Source organism: Anguilla anguilla, chromosome 1 (assembly GCF_013347855.1).
Source record: "Anguilla anguilla isolate fAngAng1 chromosome 1, fAngAng1.pri, whole genome shotgun sequence".
In the NCBI taxonomy this organism is placed as follows: domain Eukaryota; kingdom Metazoa; phylum Chordata; class Actinopteri; order Anguilliformes; family Anguillidae; genus Anguilla; species Anguilla anguilla.
Window position 1 is genome coordinate 78,052,918 of NC_049201.1, and position 19,848 is coordinate 78,072,765.

General features: G+C 47.3%; 2 protein-coding genes across 3 annotated transcripts in view; one reads left to right on the top strand and one right to left on the bottom strand.

Annotated features, from left to right (window-relative positions):
* Window positions 1–5,538: 5,538 nt before the first annotated feature.
* Window positions 5,539–8,239, top strand: LOC118225914 (MARCKS-related protein 1-B-like). The gene is made up of 2 exons (XM_035415051.1): window positions 5,539–5,877; window positions 7,498–8,239. Exons 1-2 carry the CDS (start codon window positions 5,791–5,793, stop codon window positions 8,161–8,163), a joined length of 753 nt encoding a protein of 250 aa, XP_035270942.1. The 5' UTR covers window positions 5,539–5,790; the 3' UTR covers window positions 8,164–8,239.
* Window positions 8,240–17,579: 9,340 nt separating this feature from the next.
* Window positions 17,580–19,848, bottom strand: part of LOC118214206 (histone deacetylase 1-like) — a 15,198-nt gene continuing 12,929 nt past the window's right edge. For both annotated transcript variants that reach the window (XM_035393924.1, XM_035393933.1), the window contains 3 exons: window positions 19,665–19,811; window positions 18,925–18,976; window positions 17,580–18,698 (listed from right to left, as the gene is read on the bottom strand). In XM_035393924.1, coding sequence (XP_035249815.1) covers window positions 18,668–18,698; window positions 18,925–18,976; window positions 19,665–19,811 — 230 coding nt within the window. In that variant the 3' untranslated portion in view covers window positions 17,580–18,667. The remainder of the gene's footprint in view (window positions 18,699–18,924; window positions 18,977–19,664; window positions 19,812–19,848) is intronic.

Consider the following 19,848-nt stretch of genomic DNA (forward strand, 5'->3'; position numbering starts at 1 on the left):
CTGGAGATCTACCGTCCTGAAGGTTTTCACTCCAACCCCATCAAAGAAGCACACCTCATCCAACAGCTAGAGATCACATTGAGCTGCAAAATTAGTACAATCAGCTTAGTCAAATCTGGGTCGGGGTGAAAACCCCGGACCTCCAGGAACACGGTTAGGCAGCCCTGGGGTAAGTCCTGTTCAGTGCATCCCGCTTACCGCCGCACGCGCTCAGTCGCGACGATCTGAGCCCTCGCTACTGAACCGGACGGCCACAGCCGCAACCCACGCACCAGAGCCGGGGGCGGAGCTAACAGAACGGCCGCGTTTTCGCTAGCCAGACCATCCCATGATCCTCTGTGGAGACGACCCGCTAATCCATATCATCCTAACGGCCGCGACCTCTGACCCCCCTTTAGGGCTACAGCAGGGACGGCCCAGCAGCGCCGCAGTGAAGGGCTCCACTGTTCTCTTCTGTCCCGCGAAACGGCGCTACGCGTGACCACCGTCCCGGCTGCTCGGCTCGGGGGGGGGGGGGGGGGGGGGGGGGGGGGGGGGGCGACCGTCCGGGAGGCCCCCCGGCCCTGTCTGCGGAACCATCGCCACGACGACGCGGTCGCTTCTGAGCGGTTCTGCAGCTCCTTCTGACACGCAAGGGCAACGGGGTGAAGGTATAACGGCAGGAACAGGCCCTTCAGCCCATCCAAGGCTTGTAGTGTGCCTACAAACCTGCGAGTATCCCCACACCCAAAGTCCATCCACGGTGACTCACTGCTGGCGACATGGCGGTAGCAGGGCCGCCACTGACTCCGTCTCAGTTCAAATCTGCTCACCGAACGAGTCGCCGAAATGCAAGCCGTTCATCAGCTGAAAAATCCTCGGAGGAAAGCTGTGGGCACTTTTCAACTCCTGAACTGAAATTTCAGTTCATTTCCTAGAACGGACTGAACTGAAATCTGCCCACCCCCGCTTCCCCCCTCGCCCCTCGCCCCCTCGCCCCCTCGAACCTGGGCTAATGGACATTTACATGGTGCATCCCAACCAAGAATGGTAAATGGACTGCATTTATATAGCGCTTTTATCCAAAGCGCTTTAGGGGTTAGGTGTCTTGCTCAAGGACACTTCGACATGCCCAGGGCGGGGTTTGAACCGGCAACCCTCCGACTGCCAGACAATCGGTCTTACCTCCTGAGCTATGTCGCCCCTAGAAAAATAAACAGACATATATTGGGGTGATAGGTTAGCCTTAGGAATGCTGCTGGCATTTTACCCCATGGGAGGGGTGGGCGGGGGCAAGGGAGAGTATTTATCGAGGTTGGGGGGGGGGGGGGGGGGGGGGGGGGGGGGGGGTATTCACACTTGTTACATCCATCCCCTGGCCCGGCGCTCCAACACACCAGCGCGATAGAACGACCGGGCTCTTCGATGGATCGTCACGGCAACTCGCTAGCTCTCAGCCCGTTTTAACTTTTAACAGCTCCCCTTGGCTCCCCCCTCCCCATCCTCCTCTAGCGCTTTCACCAGACCTAACACCTAACGAGGTGTAACCAGCCGATGAGTTTTCGATTGGGTTGCCAGATTCAGAACCTTTAAAACCTGGACAACATGCACAGCTGGAAGCTTATTTGTGAGCGAGGAAATGGAGCGACGGTGGACCGGGTGGAGAGTAAGGGGTGGCGGCGTGGATCATAGACCTAGGGGGTAGTTCAGACGTGAATTCATTACCAACTAACAGTTAATTTTTTTCAAGCAGTTACTCAGAACAGACATTGTATTGTCCTTGTCGAGATCGCGAACCGGACCTTTACAAATAATTTAAAAACCCGGGATCATCTGGTCAAAAAACCTGGCGGTCGATCTGGCAACCCCTAGTTTTCAATCAGGCACGTCTTTGGACTCGCTGTCTCCCTGGGGACTGCTGCTTTTCCCCTGGCAGGGGGGAATTACCGCGCGTCGGTCCCTGAGCTGCACACCTGTGTTTGCTCTGTACGCTTCTCTGGACAATAAGAGCGTCTGCTGAATGCCAGCGGAGTGAAGACACGCTCCCTGTGGCACCATTACGACTGAAGCCATGGCCAGAGTGAGCCTAACACAACCCATGCCTGGGGGGTGGTGGCGGGGGGGGGGGGGGGGGGGGGGGGAGGGGGGGGGGGCACAGGTGGCTATAGCAGGGCAGGTCTGTCTGCATGTTTTTTTTTGTTTCCGCCAACTGGCCTGACTCAATTAGTAAATTACCTCCATGAACCGATTCCATTTTGTGCAGATTATACGACAGAGAAACATTGCATGTCGGTACGCAAAAACAGGCCCCGGTTGTCGTTCCGTTAGCTTGTTGATAAATGCGGCTAAAAACGTCAGCTGGGTACATCTGATTGGGCTGATTAAATATTCAGGAGCAGAGGTTGGCGTGAAGTTCAGGAGCAGATAAGGCCCTCTTCGCCCCACCCCCGGGTTGCTCTGGCCCAGGGTAGGTTGGCTGCAGTCAGCGGGCTTTTATGAGCCATGAAACACATAATCAGCACTGAGGAAGAATTACACGGTACTTGTTGTTTTCCTTGTTATTTTTTTTCTTACTTTGCTGATTGTAAAATCTGGAGTGAAAATGTTGTGTTGACCTTGCGGCTCGTATGTGACGCTTTTTAAAACCCCACGCTAACTGATGCTTTATGGTCCTGGCCCTTGTGTTGAAATGCGTTTAAATCTTGCGTCTCTGGAAGTTTTTTTAACCTTGAAACCTTAAAACTGCAACGACTGACTTCATCTTACGTGTAGCAGTATGCTAAATGTCCACGCGTCATTCATACTGTTTATTATACTACATACATTTTAGTCAACTGATTTTTGTCTCAGCGTCTTGCACACATTTATAGTGTCCAGCCAATATGGGCTTATAAGACACTACCATACAGACTACAAGTACGCTCAAACTCATAAGCGATATGTTTAGTGTTCATAAGCACATTATTTGCATTCTTAAATCACATACTGAGTAAATATATGCATTCAAATATACATAATAATCACTGCAAGTTACAGATACAGCACACAGCAAAATGTTTAGTGTTAATTCAACTCATGGCAGTGTTCATTCAGCTCTTAACAGATTAACATTTGGTCCCACATTCCAGAGTGGGACACCAAACGTTACCTGTTAAGAGTTGAATTAACACTGGACATTTTGCTGTGTGCCAACATTCTGAACACCGAAAAAAAAACATCTAACTGCAACTCTGTTTACTTTTGGTTTTGCATAAATGGGATTTCCCATGAGTTATGGGGCAGCAGTGCCACACAACGCTCAGGGAACTGGGTTTGCAACGCTCTGATGTCATCGCCGTGGTTACCAGACACTGCCGCTGTGGCCCTTGAGCCAAAGGTGCTTAACCTGAATCGCTTCAGTGAATATCCAGCTGTATAAACAGATCGTATGTAAAAAAATAAAAAAAAATAAATGAACTAATTCTTTAAAAAAGAGTGTAAGATTTTATAGAATCTGTGTCTCTTAAATGTCCAAAACAGTGCCACCCAATCGAGTGCCATGGAATAGGCGAGAGTATGCCTGATTTCCGTTCCGACGGATTGCTACACCTACGGATTTCACTGATAAATGTCCGGGCTTCATTCTGTTCTCATAATGATACCCATGCAGGCCGCATCTCGTGTCCTGCGTCTATTTCTGTGTGTGCATTGCGAAACTCCTGCCAGGCAGTTCCCTTTTTTAAAAAGACAGAAAAGTCCCCGCTGTAATATCTACTGCCCTTGCCTAATTAATGTGTCTGTTTGGGGGGGGTTTCCTTGGGTGTGAAAGTCCAGAAAGTTTGAAAGACACACCAGGTTCTTTTCAGGCAATTTTGAGGTAACACCTCACACCTCAGCTTCAGGGCAGAGAACATGAGAAGCGAACCATGTACAGCCCCCCCCCCCCCCCCCCCCCCCTCCAGTGAAAACCCGTGTTCAAACTCCTGTAGGCTATATCATGACTCAGAAAATTGGCTAGCCGTTATGATGACAGGTTTATTAATAAAGATAGGAATCAGTGAGTGGAAATGGGGGGGGAAAATATATATACTAGTCTAATACATACATTATTGCGTGTGGTTTTATGATAGCGCAGAGCTATGACTTTTCAGTGTGTCTGAAATCCTCGGGATGGTTAAACTCGTTTCAGACGGCTTTAAACAAAACGTGAAATGTTATTTTATTCCACAGCCTACTCCAGTGAGTTCAAATTCACAGTGCGGTCACGCTAACCGACGGCAACGGCGAGCTCAAGTGGCCTGACCTCGCTCCTCCAAGCTGTCACGGTACGTCCAGAATCCAGTCAACCGGTGACCCTCGCACGTTGGCATAAGAAAATCCGGTCAGTGTCCGAGGGTTCAGTGCGGTATAACACTGAAAATTAGCGTCGTAAAATTTCGCAGCGGTCGACCAGGCCGAGCTGTCTCTCTAACTCAAGAGAAACCCAGATTAAAATATTAAAAGTTTGTTTATGTGGACATTACCACCGTTTCGATGATGCTGCCAATGTGTACAATGTTAATATTACCTTTGAAATATTACTATCGCGTTATCGTTGGTTAATCATTTAACATAGGCTATAAACTTACAAATAATTAGGGCAATGCAATTGAATTGTATGTAAATAAATAAATAAATAAATAGTGCCCGTTTTAACAAAGAAATGGCTAGCGTTGTTATTTGAAGATTGGAACGTGAGGCTCCGCCGACAATACATACAAACTTACTCAAGGCGACCAGCGTACATTACTGTACCATGATGCAGCGTTTCATTGAACCTGAGCATGCCGAAGCCACGCGCCAGTGACGTACGCTAATATCCAGCTACGTAATGAAGGGAGATGGAGACCTTTGATAGGGCAAGAGCCGTGGGCAAGAAATTCTGTCAACTGTAAGGAATCTGACTGGCTGCAAACGACCAAATTACTCGAACAGCAGAAAACGGCTTTTTTCTGTGCACTTTTTTTTCTCGTTCGGAGAACATTTTAACTGGTTATCCCGTGCTAGAAAATATGGTTATTGTGCGTTGTGTATATTATACAGGAGGCATAACATTTGTGTCGAATAAATGAAAATTATATTAGCGTTGGCAGTACTTTTTTCTCCGCTTTACCAAAAACGTGGAGAACCGAACACAACCGAAGTCGAATCACCAAAACATTGAACTGAAGGTTCCTGCTACTGGCTCTGGCTAAACGGGTAGCTGCCATGCCGAGAGAAAAAAAATGCTTCAAAGTTTCAGCATTGTTGCACAGTAGGCAACCAATTAAAACCCACAGTAACGGTCTTCCTTCAAATACCGAAAAATACGCCCGGTCCTGTCTAAATTTGTATTCCACTTCTGGTGAGACAGTGAGCTCGCAGGCTACTTCACCATACAGCTCACGGCAAGTTGTTGATATGACCCTACTACGCCGCGATGAAAATCTCTCTGCTGCTCGAGACGGGAGAGGGAGGGGGGGTCGAAGCCCCGGCCCACAGACGGAGATTGGGTACTATACTATTGGCTACGCCTATGGGTGGAGTTTTGAATTATTTTTGAGGCTGGGTAACGCTAGCCACACTTGTAGACATCGTTGAGCTCCCGGGTCGTGAATATTGGGGCTGCCGGAGTATTTTTGAAGAAACTTTTCGTTCTGAAGAGGGAAAAAAGGATTGTCTCCTACGTCTGGCTACCAGTTGCATTTCCTACCAGTGCTGGGGATTTAAAATCTAAAAGGCCGTTCAGGTTTTATTTTTAGATTTTTTTTTTTTCGTTTTTGGTTCGATAACTAGTTAGTCACGTAAAGGAAGATGGGTTCGCAATCGTCCAAGGGTGGAATGACCATCGAAACAAAAGCCGCCGTTGCCGACCCGACTGCCGCTAAAATTAATGGCCAGGTAATACCCCCTCGCGCTGTCTCCATTGACATTCCACACACACCCCCTGAACGCAAGTCTGCGTTACATCTGAAACGTGGTGTCTGTGTAATGATGGATAGCAAACTGGCTTTGCACCTGAATGGAAATCGAATTGATGACCCATATTTGACCTAGATTTTACGGACAGAAACGTTTCAAACGAAGACCGGTTTATTAAACGAAGAAAGTTTATTGATGTTACATTATTTGAGCTGATGATGAGCCGTTATGTAGTTATCCAGCTAACATCGATTGCGTCTAAAAAAAAACTGATCACATCATTTTGGCGTGAGACATATACTATTTTTTAGGACGGAATATGGAATTAAAGTTTGATTTGTGCCTGATTCGTCAGTTTCTATCTAGCACTGTGTATGGATTTTTGTTTACCAGTGAAGTTCAATTTAATCGAACTGATATTTATATTAAATGTTTGATTAATCAACTCCCACGCCATTTGACTGCTCTGTTTTGCATGCTTTCTGTGGGGCTAAGAGAACGCTCGATAGTCTAGGCGAGTGAACAAAAGCCGACAAACAGACTGCTGCCGGGGGGATGCAAATTACAAGACTCGAGGCGCATTTTGCAGAGTTGCCAGCGATGCACACCGAATATGGTTAGCTCGCTGTGGTGATGGAAGTAGGAACTAGCTAGTCAAGATATCTATTTTATGTGCTTTTTGTGTGGCTGGCAAACCGTTCGGTGTGTGTGTGTGTGTGTGCGTCTGAATGCGGCGTTCGTGCACAAGGGAGCTCTCTGTCGGCACATGCGTTAGCTGCTGTCTGGCGCTCGGCGCGCGAGCTCGATGTGTCTGGAACGTAGAGAGGATGGCGAATTCATTTTTGGTGGCTGTTTTTTTTGATGGGTAAATTTAAAAACCAGTCAAATGCTAGACGTATAAACAATCGTTGAAAGCCTAACTGCAACGCAAAGGTGAAATCAACCTGCCAGGTTTTTTTTTTATTTGACTGCTTGAAATTGTTTTACATGTAGGCTACACAATAAATGTCGAGCATAAATGTAAACTTACATAATAACATAAAACATTGTAAGATGATCTGCCCATAATCTGTCTGTCAATGGCCAAAGCATAGATTTTGGTGTCTTCTTTCAGCCACGTCTGAATATTCAATTGCCATTGCTCGTTTCTAGTGGTACGTGCACGTACGATTCGACTGGCTTTCCTTTGTTTCAAGATGAGCATTCGGCATTTCGTTGAACTAGATTGCCCCCTAGTGATCCGCTGTGGTACTGCAAGGCGTGACCTGCAAAATGAATTAGAATCGCGCTCTTAGAATGTATGTCACGATGTCTAAGCGGTTTTATAAAAAAATCAAACGGATGTTCAATTTGGTTAGTGAATCCATTGAGTTCGAGTCCAATACTTTGAGCATGCGGGCAGACGATTTATAAAAATATTTTAAAAAAGGAATTTCTCCCCTGGAATTCTTAATGAGGTATATGTATATTATTTGGTATGGTCTTTGACACATTCGATGACTGGTGTTGTCGTGTGACTTGGATTGTTTTTATAATGGAGCCCCGCCCCAAATGAATAAATAAACGACGCTAATTGATTTCGGTCCTTGTCTGCTACAGGAGAACGGCCATGTCAAGACAAACGGCGACGTGTCGGCCAAGCCCGACGGAGACGCCGCCGCCGCCGCTGCCAACGGCAACGGCTCCGCGGAGGCGGCCGCCAAGGAGGCCGAGACCGGCGCGGGGGACGCCATCGAGCCGGCGCCCGCGGCCGAGGGCGAGGCGGCCAAGGCGGAGGGCGGCGAGGCCGCGCCCAAGGAGACCAAGAAGAAGAAGCTCTTCTCCCTGAAGAACTCCTTCAAGTTCAAGGGCATCACGCTGAAGAAGTCCAAGAAGCCCGGCGCGGAGGCTAAGGAGGAGGCCGCCGCCGCCGCCAATGGCGCCGCCGCCGCCGCCGGCGAGGAGAAGCCGGCGGAGAACGAGTCCGCGGCGCCGGCGGCCGAGGAGGAGGAGGAGAAGAAGGAGAAGAAGGAGGAGGAGGCGGCGGCTCCGACGACGGCAGAGCCGGTTGCCGCGGCAGCAGCAGCAGCAGAGCAGGAGGAGGTCAAGGCGGAAGCCGCGCCCCCCGCGGAGGAGGCCAGCGCGGCGGCCGAACCCGCCAAAGCCGTTGAGGAGCCCCCCGCCGTCAAGGCGGAGGAGCCCGCCGCCGCCGCCGAGCCGGCTGTCGCCGAGCCCACCGCGGCCGAGGACACGACACCCGCGCCCTCCGAAGCCAACGACGAGTGACCGCGCGCTCGCCGAGGACTCTGGGAACTGTTGTTTTTCAAGATTAAAAAAAAAAAACAAAACAAAACAAAAAAAACAAGAAAGAAAGAAAGAAAGAAAGAAAGAAAGAAAGAAAGAAAAAATATATATAAATATATATGAGACTTCTTGTGCCACATTCTTTAAAAAATGTAAAATATTATACAAAAAAAAAATACAATTATCACATAGCTGATTTCATCCACAAGTTCACAGACTTTTTTTTTTTTTTTTTTTTCTGCTGATGGAGCCTTTCGACCACGCCCCCCCCCCCCTCTCCGTGTTCTTGGTGAAAGTCGTGCCAGGTTCCTGTTTGATGGCATGCTGTTCTTTCGGGGGGAGGGGGGGAGGGGGGGAGGGGGGGAGGGGGGGGGGGGGGGGGGGGGGGGGGGGGGGGGGGGACAGGTGGGGGTGAGGAAGTTTGGGAATGGAACATCCGTGGAAGGAATCAAGATGTTGACTTTTTGCCCCCTCTTTCTTCTCCAAGATGTCAGCCGTTTTTAATGGCGCGGCAGCCGCTGTCTTTCTCATCCAACCCTGGATCTGAGTTTCTACAGGCAGAATGGAGCGAGGGATGACCTTATCCTCCATTTTAAAGGACTGTTATATGGACATAAACCTTCCAGAAAAGAAAAAAACATTAACTTTTAGAATATTACATTCCTGTTTTACCCCCTCCCCCTCCCCCCCAAACCCCCTCCGGTATTATGTGCTGTATAGAGGAGAAAAGCATTTTAAATATGGAAAAAAAAGCTTATAGTCTTTGTTTGTTTACAGTGTATTTTACATTTTTTTTCTCCTTTTGGCTAAGAACACATTTGAGCTTTTATTTTTCCGTCTGCTGTTCAAATTTCACATTTTTAAACAGGAGGTGGAAACCGAGCAGAAAACAGCTATCATCGCTCCACTTCTCTTTGTCTCTGTAAATAAGTTTTTGGCCAATGTCTTTTTTTTTCTGTTTATTTTGCTAACGTTTAAAGATGATGTTAATGGTTTTATTGTAACGTTAATAAGGGTGAATAAATGTTGGGCCCGTACAGGCTACTGTGTAAGCTCTGCATCGCTTGCTTTGTTTCCGTCTTGCTGGTTTTGGGTTGGTGTTCGGGTGGGTGGGGTGGGGGGGGGTGGCGGGTGCTGGGGTTGGAAAATATCTTTCTTTTTCGAAGCGAAGCACTTATTTCTTATTTAATAGGGGCGATATAGCTTAGGAGGTAAGACCGATTGTCTGGCAGTCGGAGGGTTGTCGGTTCAAACCCCGCCCTGGGCATGTCGAAGTGTCCTTGAGCAAGACACCTAACCCCTAACCTCTAACTGCTCTGGCGAATGAGAGGCATCAATTGTAAAGCGCTTTGGATAAAAGCGCTATATAAATGCAGTCCATTTACCATTTACCATTTAATCCTGTGAGGACCAGGATCTAAATAAGGGGGCATCTAAATAGGGCGATTAAGTACTATTCAATAATTGAAATCTTTGTTTGTTTTGTTTTTTGTTTGCTGTAGAACTATAACAGGCCGAATCAGAACATAAAGGCAGTTTGTCAGGAGGCCTGGATGGTAAGATCCTTTTTCGGGCAAACGCAAGCAGGGAAAAGCGAACGAAAGGTGACAAACAAGCAGACCTTCGACGAGCGCCACGGCATTTCGAAGAGCTCCTATTCCGGCCTCTGCACACCAGGCTTTTTAGTTTACCTGGGGAGATTCGAGGGTTGCCATGGAAGCAGAACGCTCTGGGTAAGAGCGAAATATCTCCGAAAAAGGGAATATCAGGAAAGACGGCTTGGGACGGTACCAAAAACAAGTCCTCACAATGTCACTGGAATGTTCTGTCAGTGTTACTGCACTGGCACCGCACGAGTGTGAGGACATTGTGAGGTCGTTGTTGTGTCGGCCGGCCTGTACGAGGTGGTGCTGTGCTACACGGGCCCTGGGGAGAGCACCCGGGAGAGCTTCTCGGGGATTCGCCAGTCGCCGTGGTTATGGAACACGTTTGAATTCCAGAATCGAACCTTCAGGTTTTCCGTTACTCTCTCTCGTTGTCAGGTGAGGCCGGGACAGGAAACGGCGTAGTGAGACGGTGCGGGGGGGGGGGGGGGCGGGGGGTGTCCGCCATACGTCTGGACAGGAGGGTCGGGGGGGGGGGAGGTCGTCCGGGATTCAGCCTCTGGTCCAGCGAGGAACAGGTCTTTGGGTCTGAGGAGGGTCTTCATTTTGCAGAAGAGTGCCTTGAGCGCACGCGTAGCTGCTGTGTTCTGTTCAGCAGCATCCCCGTGACCAGCCTCTGTCGCCAGTAAAACCCAGACCTTTACCCACGAAAAACCCCACAAGCTTTTTTTTTTTTGTTAGTTTTTTTTTGGTGGTGGTGGTGGTTCCTTGGGAAAGAGTTGAACTTTGGAAGGTAAGGGACTGAAGTGGGGGTTGCATAATGGCACAGATGAGTTGGCTTTGGTAAATCGTATCCATAGCACAGCATGGCATACCACAGCATCTCTCTCTCTCACGAACACTCTCTCAGCCTTCTCTCTCTCTCTCTCTCTCTCTCTCTCTCTCACACACACACACACACACAGACTCCCTCAGCTCTCTCGCTCTCTCTCTCTCGTCTTCATAGTTATAAAATTCGATAATCTACTATTTTTTCCAGCTGAGAACTTGGAAGCATTGTAGGAATACAGATTCCATCTGCACTCAGATACATTTCCACAGTATACTGTGTTACGCCAACCAATGATCAAGCAGTAATCTCATTTCCTCAGGTCATTTCATCCACAGGCCAGGCCTTAGCCTATTCCCACTGGTATAACTGATACAAGATTATTTTCTCTTTTTTTCTCCAAAGCGAAGCACTTACTACCTATTTAATCCTGTGAGGACCAACGAGCATCTAAATATGGGGATTAAGTAATATTCAATAACCGAAACATTTCAGCTGAAATTGAGTTTCACTTCGACGGGCCGAATGGGAATATAAAGGCAGAGTCTGTCCAGAGGCCAGGATGGATCCTTTTTGGGCAAGCGCAAAAGAGAAAAGCTGATGAAAGGAGAAAAACAAGCAGACCTTTTCGATGAGCGTCACTACATTTTGAAGAGAACCCATTCCAGCCTCTACACACCTCTACATTTCCATGGTCACAATAGACTTTTTTTTTTTGGGTGTTCTTCCAGATACCTCATCGTCAGCGCTCTCCCACAACGATGTACGATCTTTCCAAAGGGATGGGAGGTTTGGAACCGGTGATTTATCCATCTCTTTTGTTTCTTTCTGTCCTGTGACTTTCTGTCACGGTGACTCTCACCTGCATGCTGCCCAACCGCTTATTTTGAGTAAGCGAGCCGATGTTCGCCGAAGCAAGTGCACATCGATAATCGCAGATCAAACAACGTTGCCTGCTAAACTATACAACATTAAGCAGGGCTGCAAGGTTTCCAACGCTGTTATTAACCCATTTGAAATGGTGGAATTATCAATGTTCTTGGTAGTATTTGCTTGACAAAAAAAATAAATCTTATAATGATTCTACTAAATACTTTCCATGTCCTGCAAAAGAATTACAGGTTGGCAGGTGGTAATTTATTTTGAATTCTGCCCTACAACACAAAGCTCTCCTGGGCTGTGCCAGTCTCTGCTGTGGGCTTCTGGAATATTCCATTAGGCACACCTGCAGTAGGGAACGCTGTTGGAGGTCACGATAAAATCGCACGTTATAACAATTGGCCGAATTCACAAAACATTTCTTAAATTATTCTTACTTTTATGCTCAAAAATGTTACTTGCTACAAAAAAAAACCAATATGGGATTCATGACACATGTGCAGACCTTTGTTTTTGTGCATATCTCAGGTGTATTTGATAAATGCTGGCTGCTTGTAAATTTTATGCGCAATCCTGGTCACGTGATTAGCATGAGGGGAAACGGCCACGAAAAAGTACATATAAGAAGAAAATGATGAATGCCAAAAAGTTTTACGTTCATTCTTACATACGGTTTACGATCAAATGTGATCGTACGCATGTTCTGCGAATGAGGCCCATTGAGTTCCACAGCAATTCGTTTATATGGATTTTCTCTTCCTAAATCTAGACAGGCGCACCCACTCAGCAAAGCATGGGCCTGGTAAGGTTTTCTTTCTCGAAGATCCCTAAGAAGCGGTTAGTAAGATGGACAGTAGGATATCCTGGAAAGAGGGAACTCTGGGTAGTTTCCTGATTGTTTTATTCAAATGGCACAGCATTGCACCAGAAGATTCAAGCCTTCTGAAATAGCTTGTGAGGACTGAAAAACTTGGATCCAGCATGAAAATGGCTTCAGGTGTGGCTTCTACATTTTTTTTGCCCATGTAGACACGACCTCAATGTGGACCAAGGAAGATATTCGCAGTTTTGAAAGCAAAAATATCTTTAAAGTCTTCATTTTTGTGGGACATTTCTCTACCTTTCATCATGTTGCAAAGTTCTGTGGCTAAACAGGCTAAGCAGCAACCGTTAGCTTATTTACAGCGGGGCAAATTTCAGCGGCGCGACCCGTTGGAAGGGAGCAGATAGATGAGGTGATGTATGCATATAGTCCTTAAATAGATGTGCAGATACTGGATTACGCTACACAGGCTAATTTGTCGCCTCATAAGGGCAGTCCATTGATCTTGCAGTAACTGACAGGATGTAACAGGGCTCTAAGTCTTCGCTCCATGCACCTCTGTTGAGAGCCTCACCTGCAGTTTTAAGGACATCATTTTGCGGTGAAACTGATGTGCTTATTCTGCTGTTGGATGGTGGCCAGGGTGTATGTGAATGTGGAGAGGGAGGGTGAAGGGGGGGGCAAGGGGGAGGCTTTATTTAGATAAAGAATGGTTTTTGTTCCTCATCCGTATGTGTGCAAAGTGCTGTTTCTGGTTGCCTGGACGACCGTTGCAAGACCGAGAGGAGAATTAGGCCTTGTTTGTTCAGGCGATGGAGTCGAAGTCGTTAAACGAAACGCTAAGCCCGTCCCATCTGGGCCGCGAGAGGACTGCCCATCCAGACTGGCGTCAGAGCAGCAAACAGCACAAACTGCCTCTTCCAAAATGTGTGTGTGTGTGTGTGGATGTGTGTCAGTAAGAATGCATGAACTTGTAATACTACTTTTGTGGCGACCAAATGTCGTCAATGGGAAGTCCCCACAAGGATAGCAATATGGGAATGTGTGTGTGTGCGTGTGTCAGTGACAGTGTGTGTGTGTGTGTGTGTGTGTGTTTTAATGGCTGTGTAACCCATTCCCCCCCAGCAAAACCCATTCCCTGCTGCAGAACCCATTCACTGCAGGGAAACATATTCACTGCAGTAGAACCCATTCACTGCAGGGAAACATATTCACTGGGGTAGAACCCATTCACTGCAGGGAAACATATTCACTGGGGTAGAACCCATTCACTGCAGGGAAACATATTCACTGGGGTAGAACCCATTCACTGCAGGGAAACATATTCACTGGGGTAGAACCCATTCACTGCAGGGAGACATATTCACTGGGGTAGAACCCATTCACTGCAGGGAAACATATTCACTGGGGTAGAACCCATTCACTGCTGCAGAACCCATTCACTGCAGTAGAACCCATTCACTGCTGCAGAATATAATCACTCCAGTGGAATCCATTCAGGGCCGGGGAGCACATTCGCAGTGGCTTTCCAAAGTGGCTTTCGATGCTGAGGATGACACTAGCCTAGATTCAGCGCCAAAGCAGTGCCACAACAGCCAATAAGCTTTGATGGCTTTTCTAACCAATCACAACGTTCACAAGGCGGTTTCATAGGACCGTGTACAGTCACATATTCCAGGCACCAGCTTTATGAGTGTCTGAGGCACAGCCTGAAGACACTAACATTACTAAGCCTACAGTGGTGTCTCTGACCAGCTAACGGTACCCCCTTTGCAGCTATAAACAAGGGTTTTGTGTTCAGCCAATCCAGCCAACCTACATTCTTACAGTCCGGGATTTAAGGACACATTTTATTGGGGGTTACATTGCTTCGTTTCTTTTGAGTAATTCTGTAGTGTCTTTAACCCCATCCGTGTGTGTGAGTTCTAGAGTCAGGAACACATCACAGGAAAGAGTGATAGAAATAGACATGGCACAAGAACAGAGTGAGAGAAACAGCACAGGAAAAGAGAAATAGACATGGCACAGGAAAGAGTAAAAGAAACAGACAGAACACAGCAACAGAGTGATATAAACAGAATGAACAGGGGAAAAGAGTGAGAGAAACAGACAGGGCACAGGGAAAGAGTGATAGAAACAGACAGAACACAGGAACAGAGTGAGAGAAACAGACAGGGCACAGGGAAAGAGTGATAGAGTGATATAAACAGACAGGGCACCGGGAAAGAGTGATAGAGTGATAGAAACAGACAGGGCACAGGGAAAGAGTGATAGAGTGATAGAAACAGACAGGGCACAGGGAAAGAGTGATATAAACAGACAGGGCACAGGGAAAGAGTGATAGAGTGATATAAACAGACAGGGCACAGGGAAAGAGTGATATAAACAGACAGGGCACAGGGAAAGAGTGATAGAAACAGACAGAGCACAGGGAAAGAGTGATAGAAACAGACAGGGCACAGGGAAAGAGTGAGAGAAACAGACAGGGCACAGGGAACGAGTGGTAGAGTGATAGAAACAGACAGAGCACCACTAGCCTCCTCTGGAGCTGCTGCCAGATCTGCAACCCTGCAGGCTGCGAACAGAGTGCCATTTTGGTTTCCTGTAGGCCTGACCGAGGTGGCACTTCCTTTTGTGTGTGTGCGTAAGTGTGTGAATGCTTGTGTGTGTGTGTGTGTGTGTGCGCATGTGAAACTGTGTGAGAGAGAGGTAATAGCAGGGCAGTACGAACCACTTGCAACTCGAGAGCAAAATTGTCTCAGAACAGGGTTCGCAGACTAATCTAGCATGCAAGTGCCTTGCCTTCCCGTCGCTAGTTCCCGCTATTTTTCAATGACATTCCACTGCTGTTAGATTTATTAATAAACCTGACTGCAATTTGGAAACAAGTTTCTTGTAAACAAACCCACAAGTCTACTTTCTGTGGTGGCGTTTACAGTGTCTTCCCGTTATCAGCATGTTGTGGGAGTGCACGTTTACTCTCAGATCTTTCGGGGAGTCTAGTTTTCGCTCAGCTCGCACGCGCAGTAAAATTTCGAAAGGAAACGCGTATATATCTGTTGGAACATTGACCCAGTTCCAAGATGTTTCTGTAAGAGGCTAGCTAAACGATGCATTAACTGCAAGTTTCACTAGCGCGGATGACAATTTACATAAACCACAGAGTCGTCTTTTTATGTGTGCGAGACACAGCACTTGCTCCCCAAGACAGTCTCTGGGTCTATGGGGTTTATGCAACCTGAAAATGAATACTATTCCTAGTACTCGGGCGCCATGCAGTGTTTATATACAGTACTGCACCTTAGCGTGAGCGAGAAAAAATCTTTAAACTGCCTGTACATACGTGAACACTTTTACCGTGAGCATTTGTAGGCGTAGAAGGCGCAGAGCTTTAGTAATCGTCTGCCGGGAATGGTATGTGAATTTTGCTGGTTTTCTGTCCAGAAGTATGTTCCGGTTTGTAACGTGTTAAAAGCCACAAGAGAGCCATGCAAGTATCTTTCAAAGGAAAATTTGTGTGTGTGTGTGGTTGCCCGCACGGGGGCAATTGTCGCAGCGCAAAATGTCGGTATGGTATATTTGAGTTGATGTTGCGGGTAACTAAGTATTACGTAGAACGGGATTTTTTTTTTTTTAACGGAAAAGAAGACCAACGTCATAGGTTATAACAGTCAGGATTCAAGCCGCCAGGTTGGTTGCCATGGGTCCCATCACACTTGTTCATGATAAAACAACGAAGATCACTCTGAATTTTCACTTAGTTTCTACCCCCCTTAATTTCCTTTCCTGCTGTACTTCAGAAACTACGCATCCATCTTTACGCTGTGTGTCAAGTCTGCTAGCGACGTTGTCTTAATATTTGCCTAAATCTTAAAAGGTGACAAGCTGATGATAAAATGCAGCTTGGTTAATGCTTCATTATTCTAAAAGCAATTTAAAAATGTCACGGCTTCTCAGGCACGTCACTGTTACTGACGTGTTCTCGGATGTCATGTCCTAAATGAGGTTTTAAGTCTTGCTTCAGGCAAACGCTTATTTGGTCTGACAAGTCCTATTTCAAAGTGGACACAATAGCCTCCTGGCAACAGACGTATTTTTTTTTTTACAGCTTTAGTTTCACAGTGCTTGTTTGCATTCCTGCATTATTTCTTCAAAGCCCGGGATGACCGTCTCATCACCCCACAACAACGCGCCCCACCCCCTCAGATTTTTTTCGAAAAAATTTTTCGGAACCAGAATCCATGGTGGATTCTGGTTCCAATCCAAGTTTCGTCTTGTAGTGCTAATCCTCACGCGCTTGAGATGCACGGTAAATGCATGGAGATGCATGCTTGCCAAAAGCATAAACTAGCATATTGGGCAGAAGCAAACTCTCCCATCAAAAGGAGCCAAAATGGCTTCCAAACAGCTGTGGGAATAAGCACTGGAGAGGAGCAGACTTAAAAACTACAAGCACAATATTTAAATCGTACAAGATATGCATACCTTTAACAGCACACATCCACAAGCAAGAGACAGAGAAAGTGTGTGTGTGTGTGTGTGTGTGTGTGTGCGTGAGAAAGACAGAGTGTGCGTGTCTGTGTTGTTCAGAGTGCACGGGCATCTGTTGGGATGTTGTGGGCATCCAAAGATAACAGCAGCACTAACAGACGAGGGCCCCGTTCCACGAAGCAGGATTACCGAGTTAGCAGGACAACTTCACCCAGGAAAACCTGGAGGCCTCCCAAATCTGGAGCAGGCACTGAAGTAGAGAAAGTTGTTCTGGGTTTTACTCCAGCTAACTCAGTAATCGTGCTTCGAGAAATATCTGCCCAGTGCTCATGTACACACACACACGCATGCACGCACGCACCCTGATAACATACTGAAGATCCATTATTCAGTGTCACTTCTAGCTCCTTTCGGGCAGGCACGATGGTGGCTAGCACTGTCGCCTAACAGCAAGGTCGTGGGTTCGAATCTCGGCTTGGGGCCCTTCTGTGTGGAGTTTGCATGTTCCAAGGCACTTGCCTCAGAACTGGAGTTGGTCCCCGGGCGCAGCACAAGCGAGGCAGCTGCCCACTGCTCCTAGGTAACTAAGGATGGGTCAAATGCAGAGGACAAATTACCCCACAAGGGTTCAATAAAGTATATCTTCTTCTTTCCTTCCACATACTTATCCAGGTTAGATCTGGGGGCAAACTGATCCAGGATCAGCTGTTGGCAGCAGACTGCTGAACGAAGCAACGTCAGACAAGAAGAGACTCCAAAAGACACAGCAAAGGACAAAACAAACCTTACGCTTTTATTTATTAAATTTCTTTTTCTTCACGAAAATCCATTACAAACTGGCATTTTCACAACCACGGAACTTCCAGAACTTCCATAAAGTGTCACAGTCCTTTAGATTTCTTGGGAGGCGTCACCACGTCTGGTGAGCAGGAAAACCGATGCACCAGAGAATCTGGTGAAAAAACTGAGACCATCTGAAGGTTATTCAGCCCTGCGGACCGACCCCCCCCCCTCTGCTCGGAGGGAAGCTTAAAAACCAAGACTATCATATAAAAAAAGAACACATAAATTTAAAAAATAGAGCCATTGAAGAGAGCAGAGCATAGACAGCAAGCCTGCTATCCTAGGCATCATTGCAGAAGACACACGCACGCACGCACACACACATGCCCACACACGCACGCACACACACACATGCCCACATATGCACGTGCACACACATGCCCACACATGCCCACGCACGCATGCGCACACACACACGCGCGCGCGCACACACACACACACACACACACAGAGTAAAGACAGCGCAAGAGAGTAGACATTCCAACAAATGCCAAAACATCCATGATTTAAATTACTATTTAAATCCAAACAAAAACCTGGAAAGACATACAACTCCTGGGGAAAAAATAAAATAAATTAGGACAGCCTTCTCTGGGAGCTGCATGTTAGGGTCTTTGTAACACGGTCATGTTCTTGTGACATCACAACAATGTTATTGTGACATCACAAAAATACTTCTGGCATCAAAACAACATAACCGCGACATCACAAAAATGCTTGTGACATCACAAATGTTCTTTTAAACGTCAGGTCTCAGCAGAAGAAAGAAAAAATATACCCAAGGCTTCGAGAGTGTACGGGGAACCAAATGAAAAATAAATCTTGACTGCCGTTAGCAGGGAGAGGGTTTCTAGCACAGTCAGAGCCAATGAAAAAACTGAATTTGAAAAAGAATTGCGTCACCAGGGGAAGGGGGGGGGGGGGGGGTGGGGGAGGGACCCAAGTTTGGCAGCAGCGCTATAGCGACCGGCAGGGTCCGACATTTCAGTAAAAAATCATGCGCAGCTGTGTTCCCGCTCACGGCGTCGTTTTCAACTCTTCTTTAGGCCTGTTCAAAAACAGAAAACAGAATGAGCCGTGAAACACTCCGGTCACCAGCTTCAAGCTTCCGTAGCTTCACATGATTACATATCGAGTCTGTCTCATCCAGAGCTCTCAATTTTACACACTGTACGGTCTGTTTACTGAAGACACTCAAGATAGATACCCTGCTCAAAGGCACAAAATGGCAATGCCCCAAATCAGGATTTGAACGTGCAACCCCCTGTACTCACCCCTTCGTGTCCATTTTTTCTTCTGCGGGGGGCTTCTCTTCTTCTTTTACTTCTATTAAACAGGAAAAACACAAAAACAGACGGAACGGATTATTCGACGACACATTTCAAAAGACGTCATTTTCAAAAGATTTTGGGTCTTTTACAAACTGCTTGCTCTTCAGAACTGAATACCAGTCAAATAAATTGTCCAGTAATTTATTTGGTCATTAAGCGTGGGCATATAAGCTTGAAAATGAGTTCAGAATGTCAGAACACACAGTCAGATTCCAGTCAATGACACTAGTCTAGTGTCAGCAACAAATATGCACCAATTTTTCTGCGCAGTACATAAAATAAAAAGTAAGCTTTTTCGGTTACATATCTGGAGAATTTTCCACAACTTTTCAGCGACAGTGCGTGATTGAAGTCGCGGAGGAGGTAGCTTACTAGTTTAGTCACCCAAAATGTTAATTGAGGAACTGTGGATTTCCTTAATTTAAGCCCCAATTCCAAAGGGCAAGAGAGCAGGGGACGTCCCAACTGCACACCAGGGTTCATGCTAAGATCAGACAGAGCTGGGGTGCATCGATTGGGTCCAGAGGGGAACCATCCCGCTCGTGGGGTACTGTCCCGCTTGGGGGGGTACGGTACCATTGGGGGGGAACCGTCCCGCTCGGGGGGGAACTGTCCCGTTTGGGGGGAACTGTCCCGCTCGGGGGGTACGGTCCCATTTGGGGGGCACCGTCCTGCTCGGGTACCTTTCTTCTCCTCCGCCTCCTTCTCCTCCTCCGTCTTGGCCCGCTTGGCCTTCTTGAAGTTGGCGGTGTTTCGGCGGCCCCCCTGGCCCTCGTCCTCGGAGTCCGAGAACTCCTCATCGCACGCGATGCGCTTATCGTGGGCGCGGACTGCAGGGGGCGACACGCAACAGGTCTCATCACACTG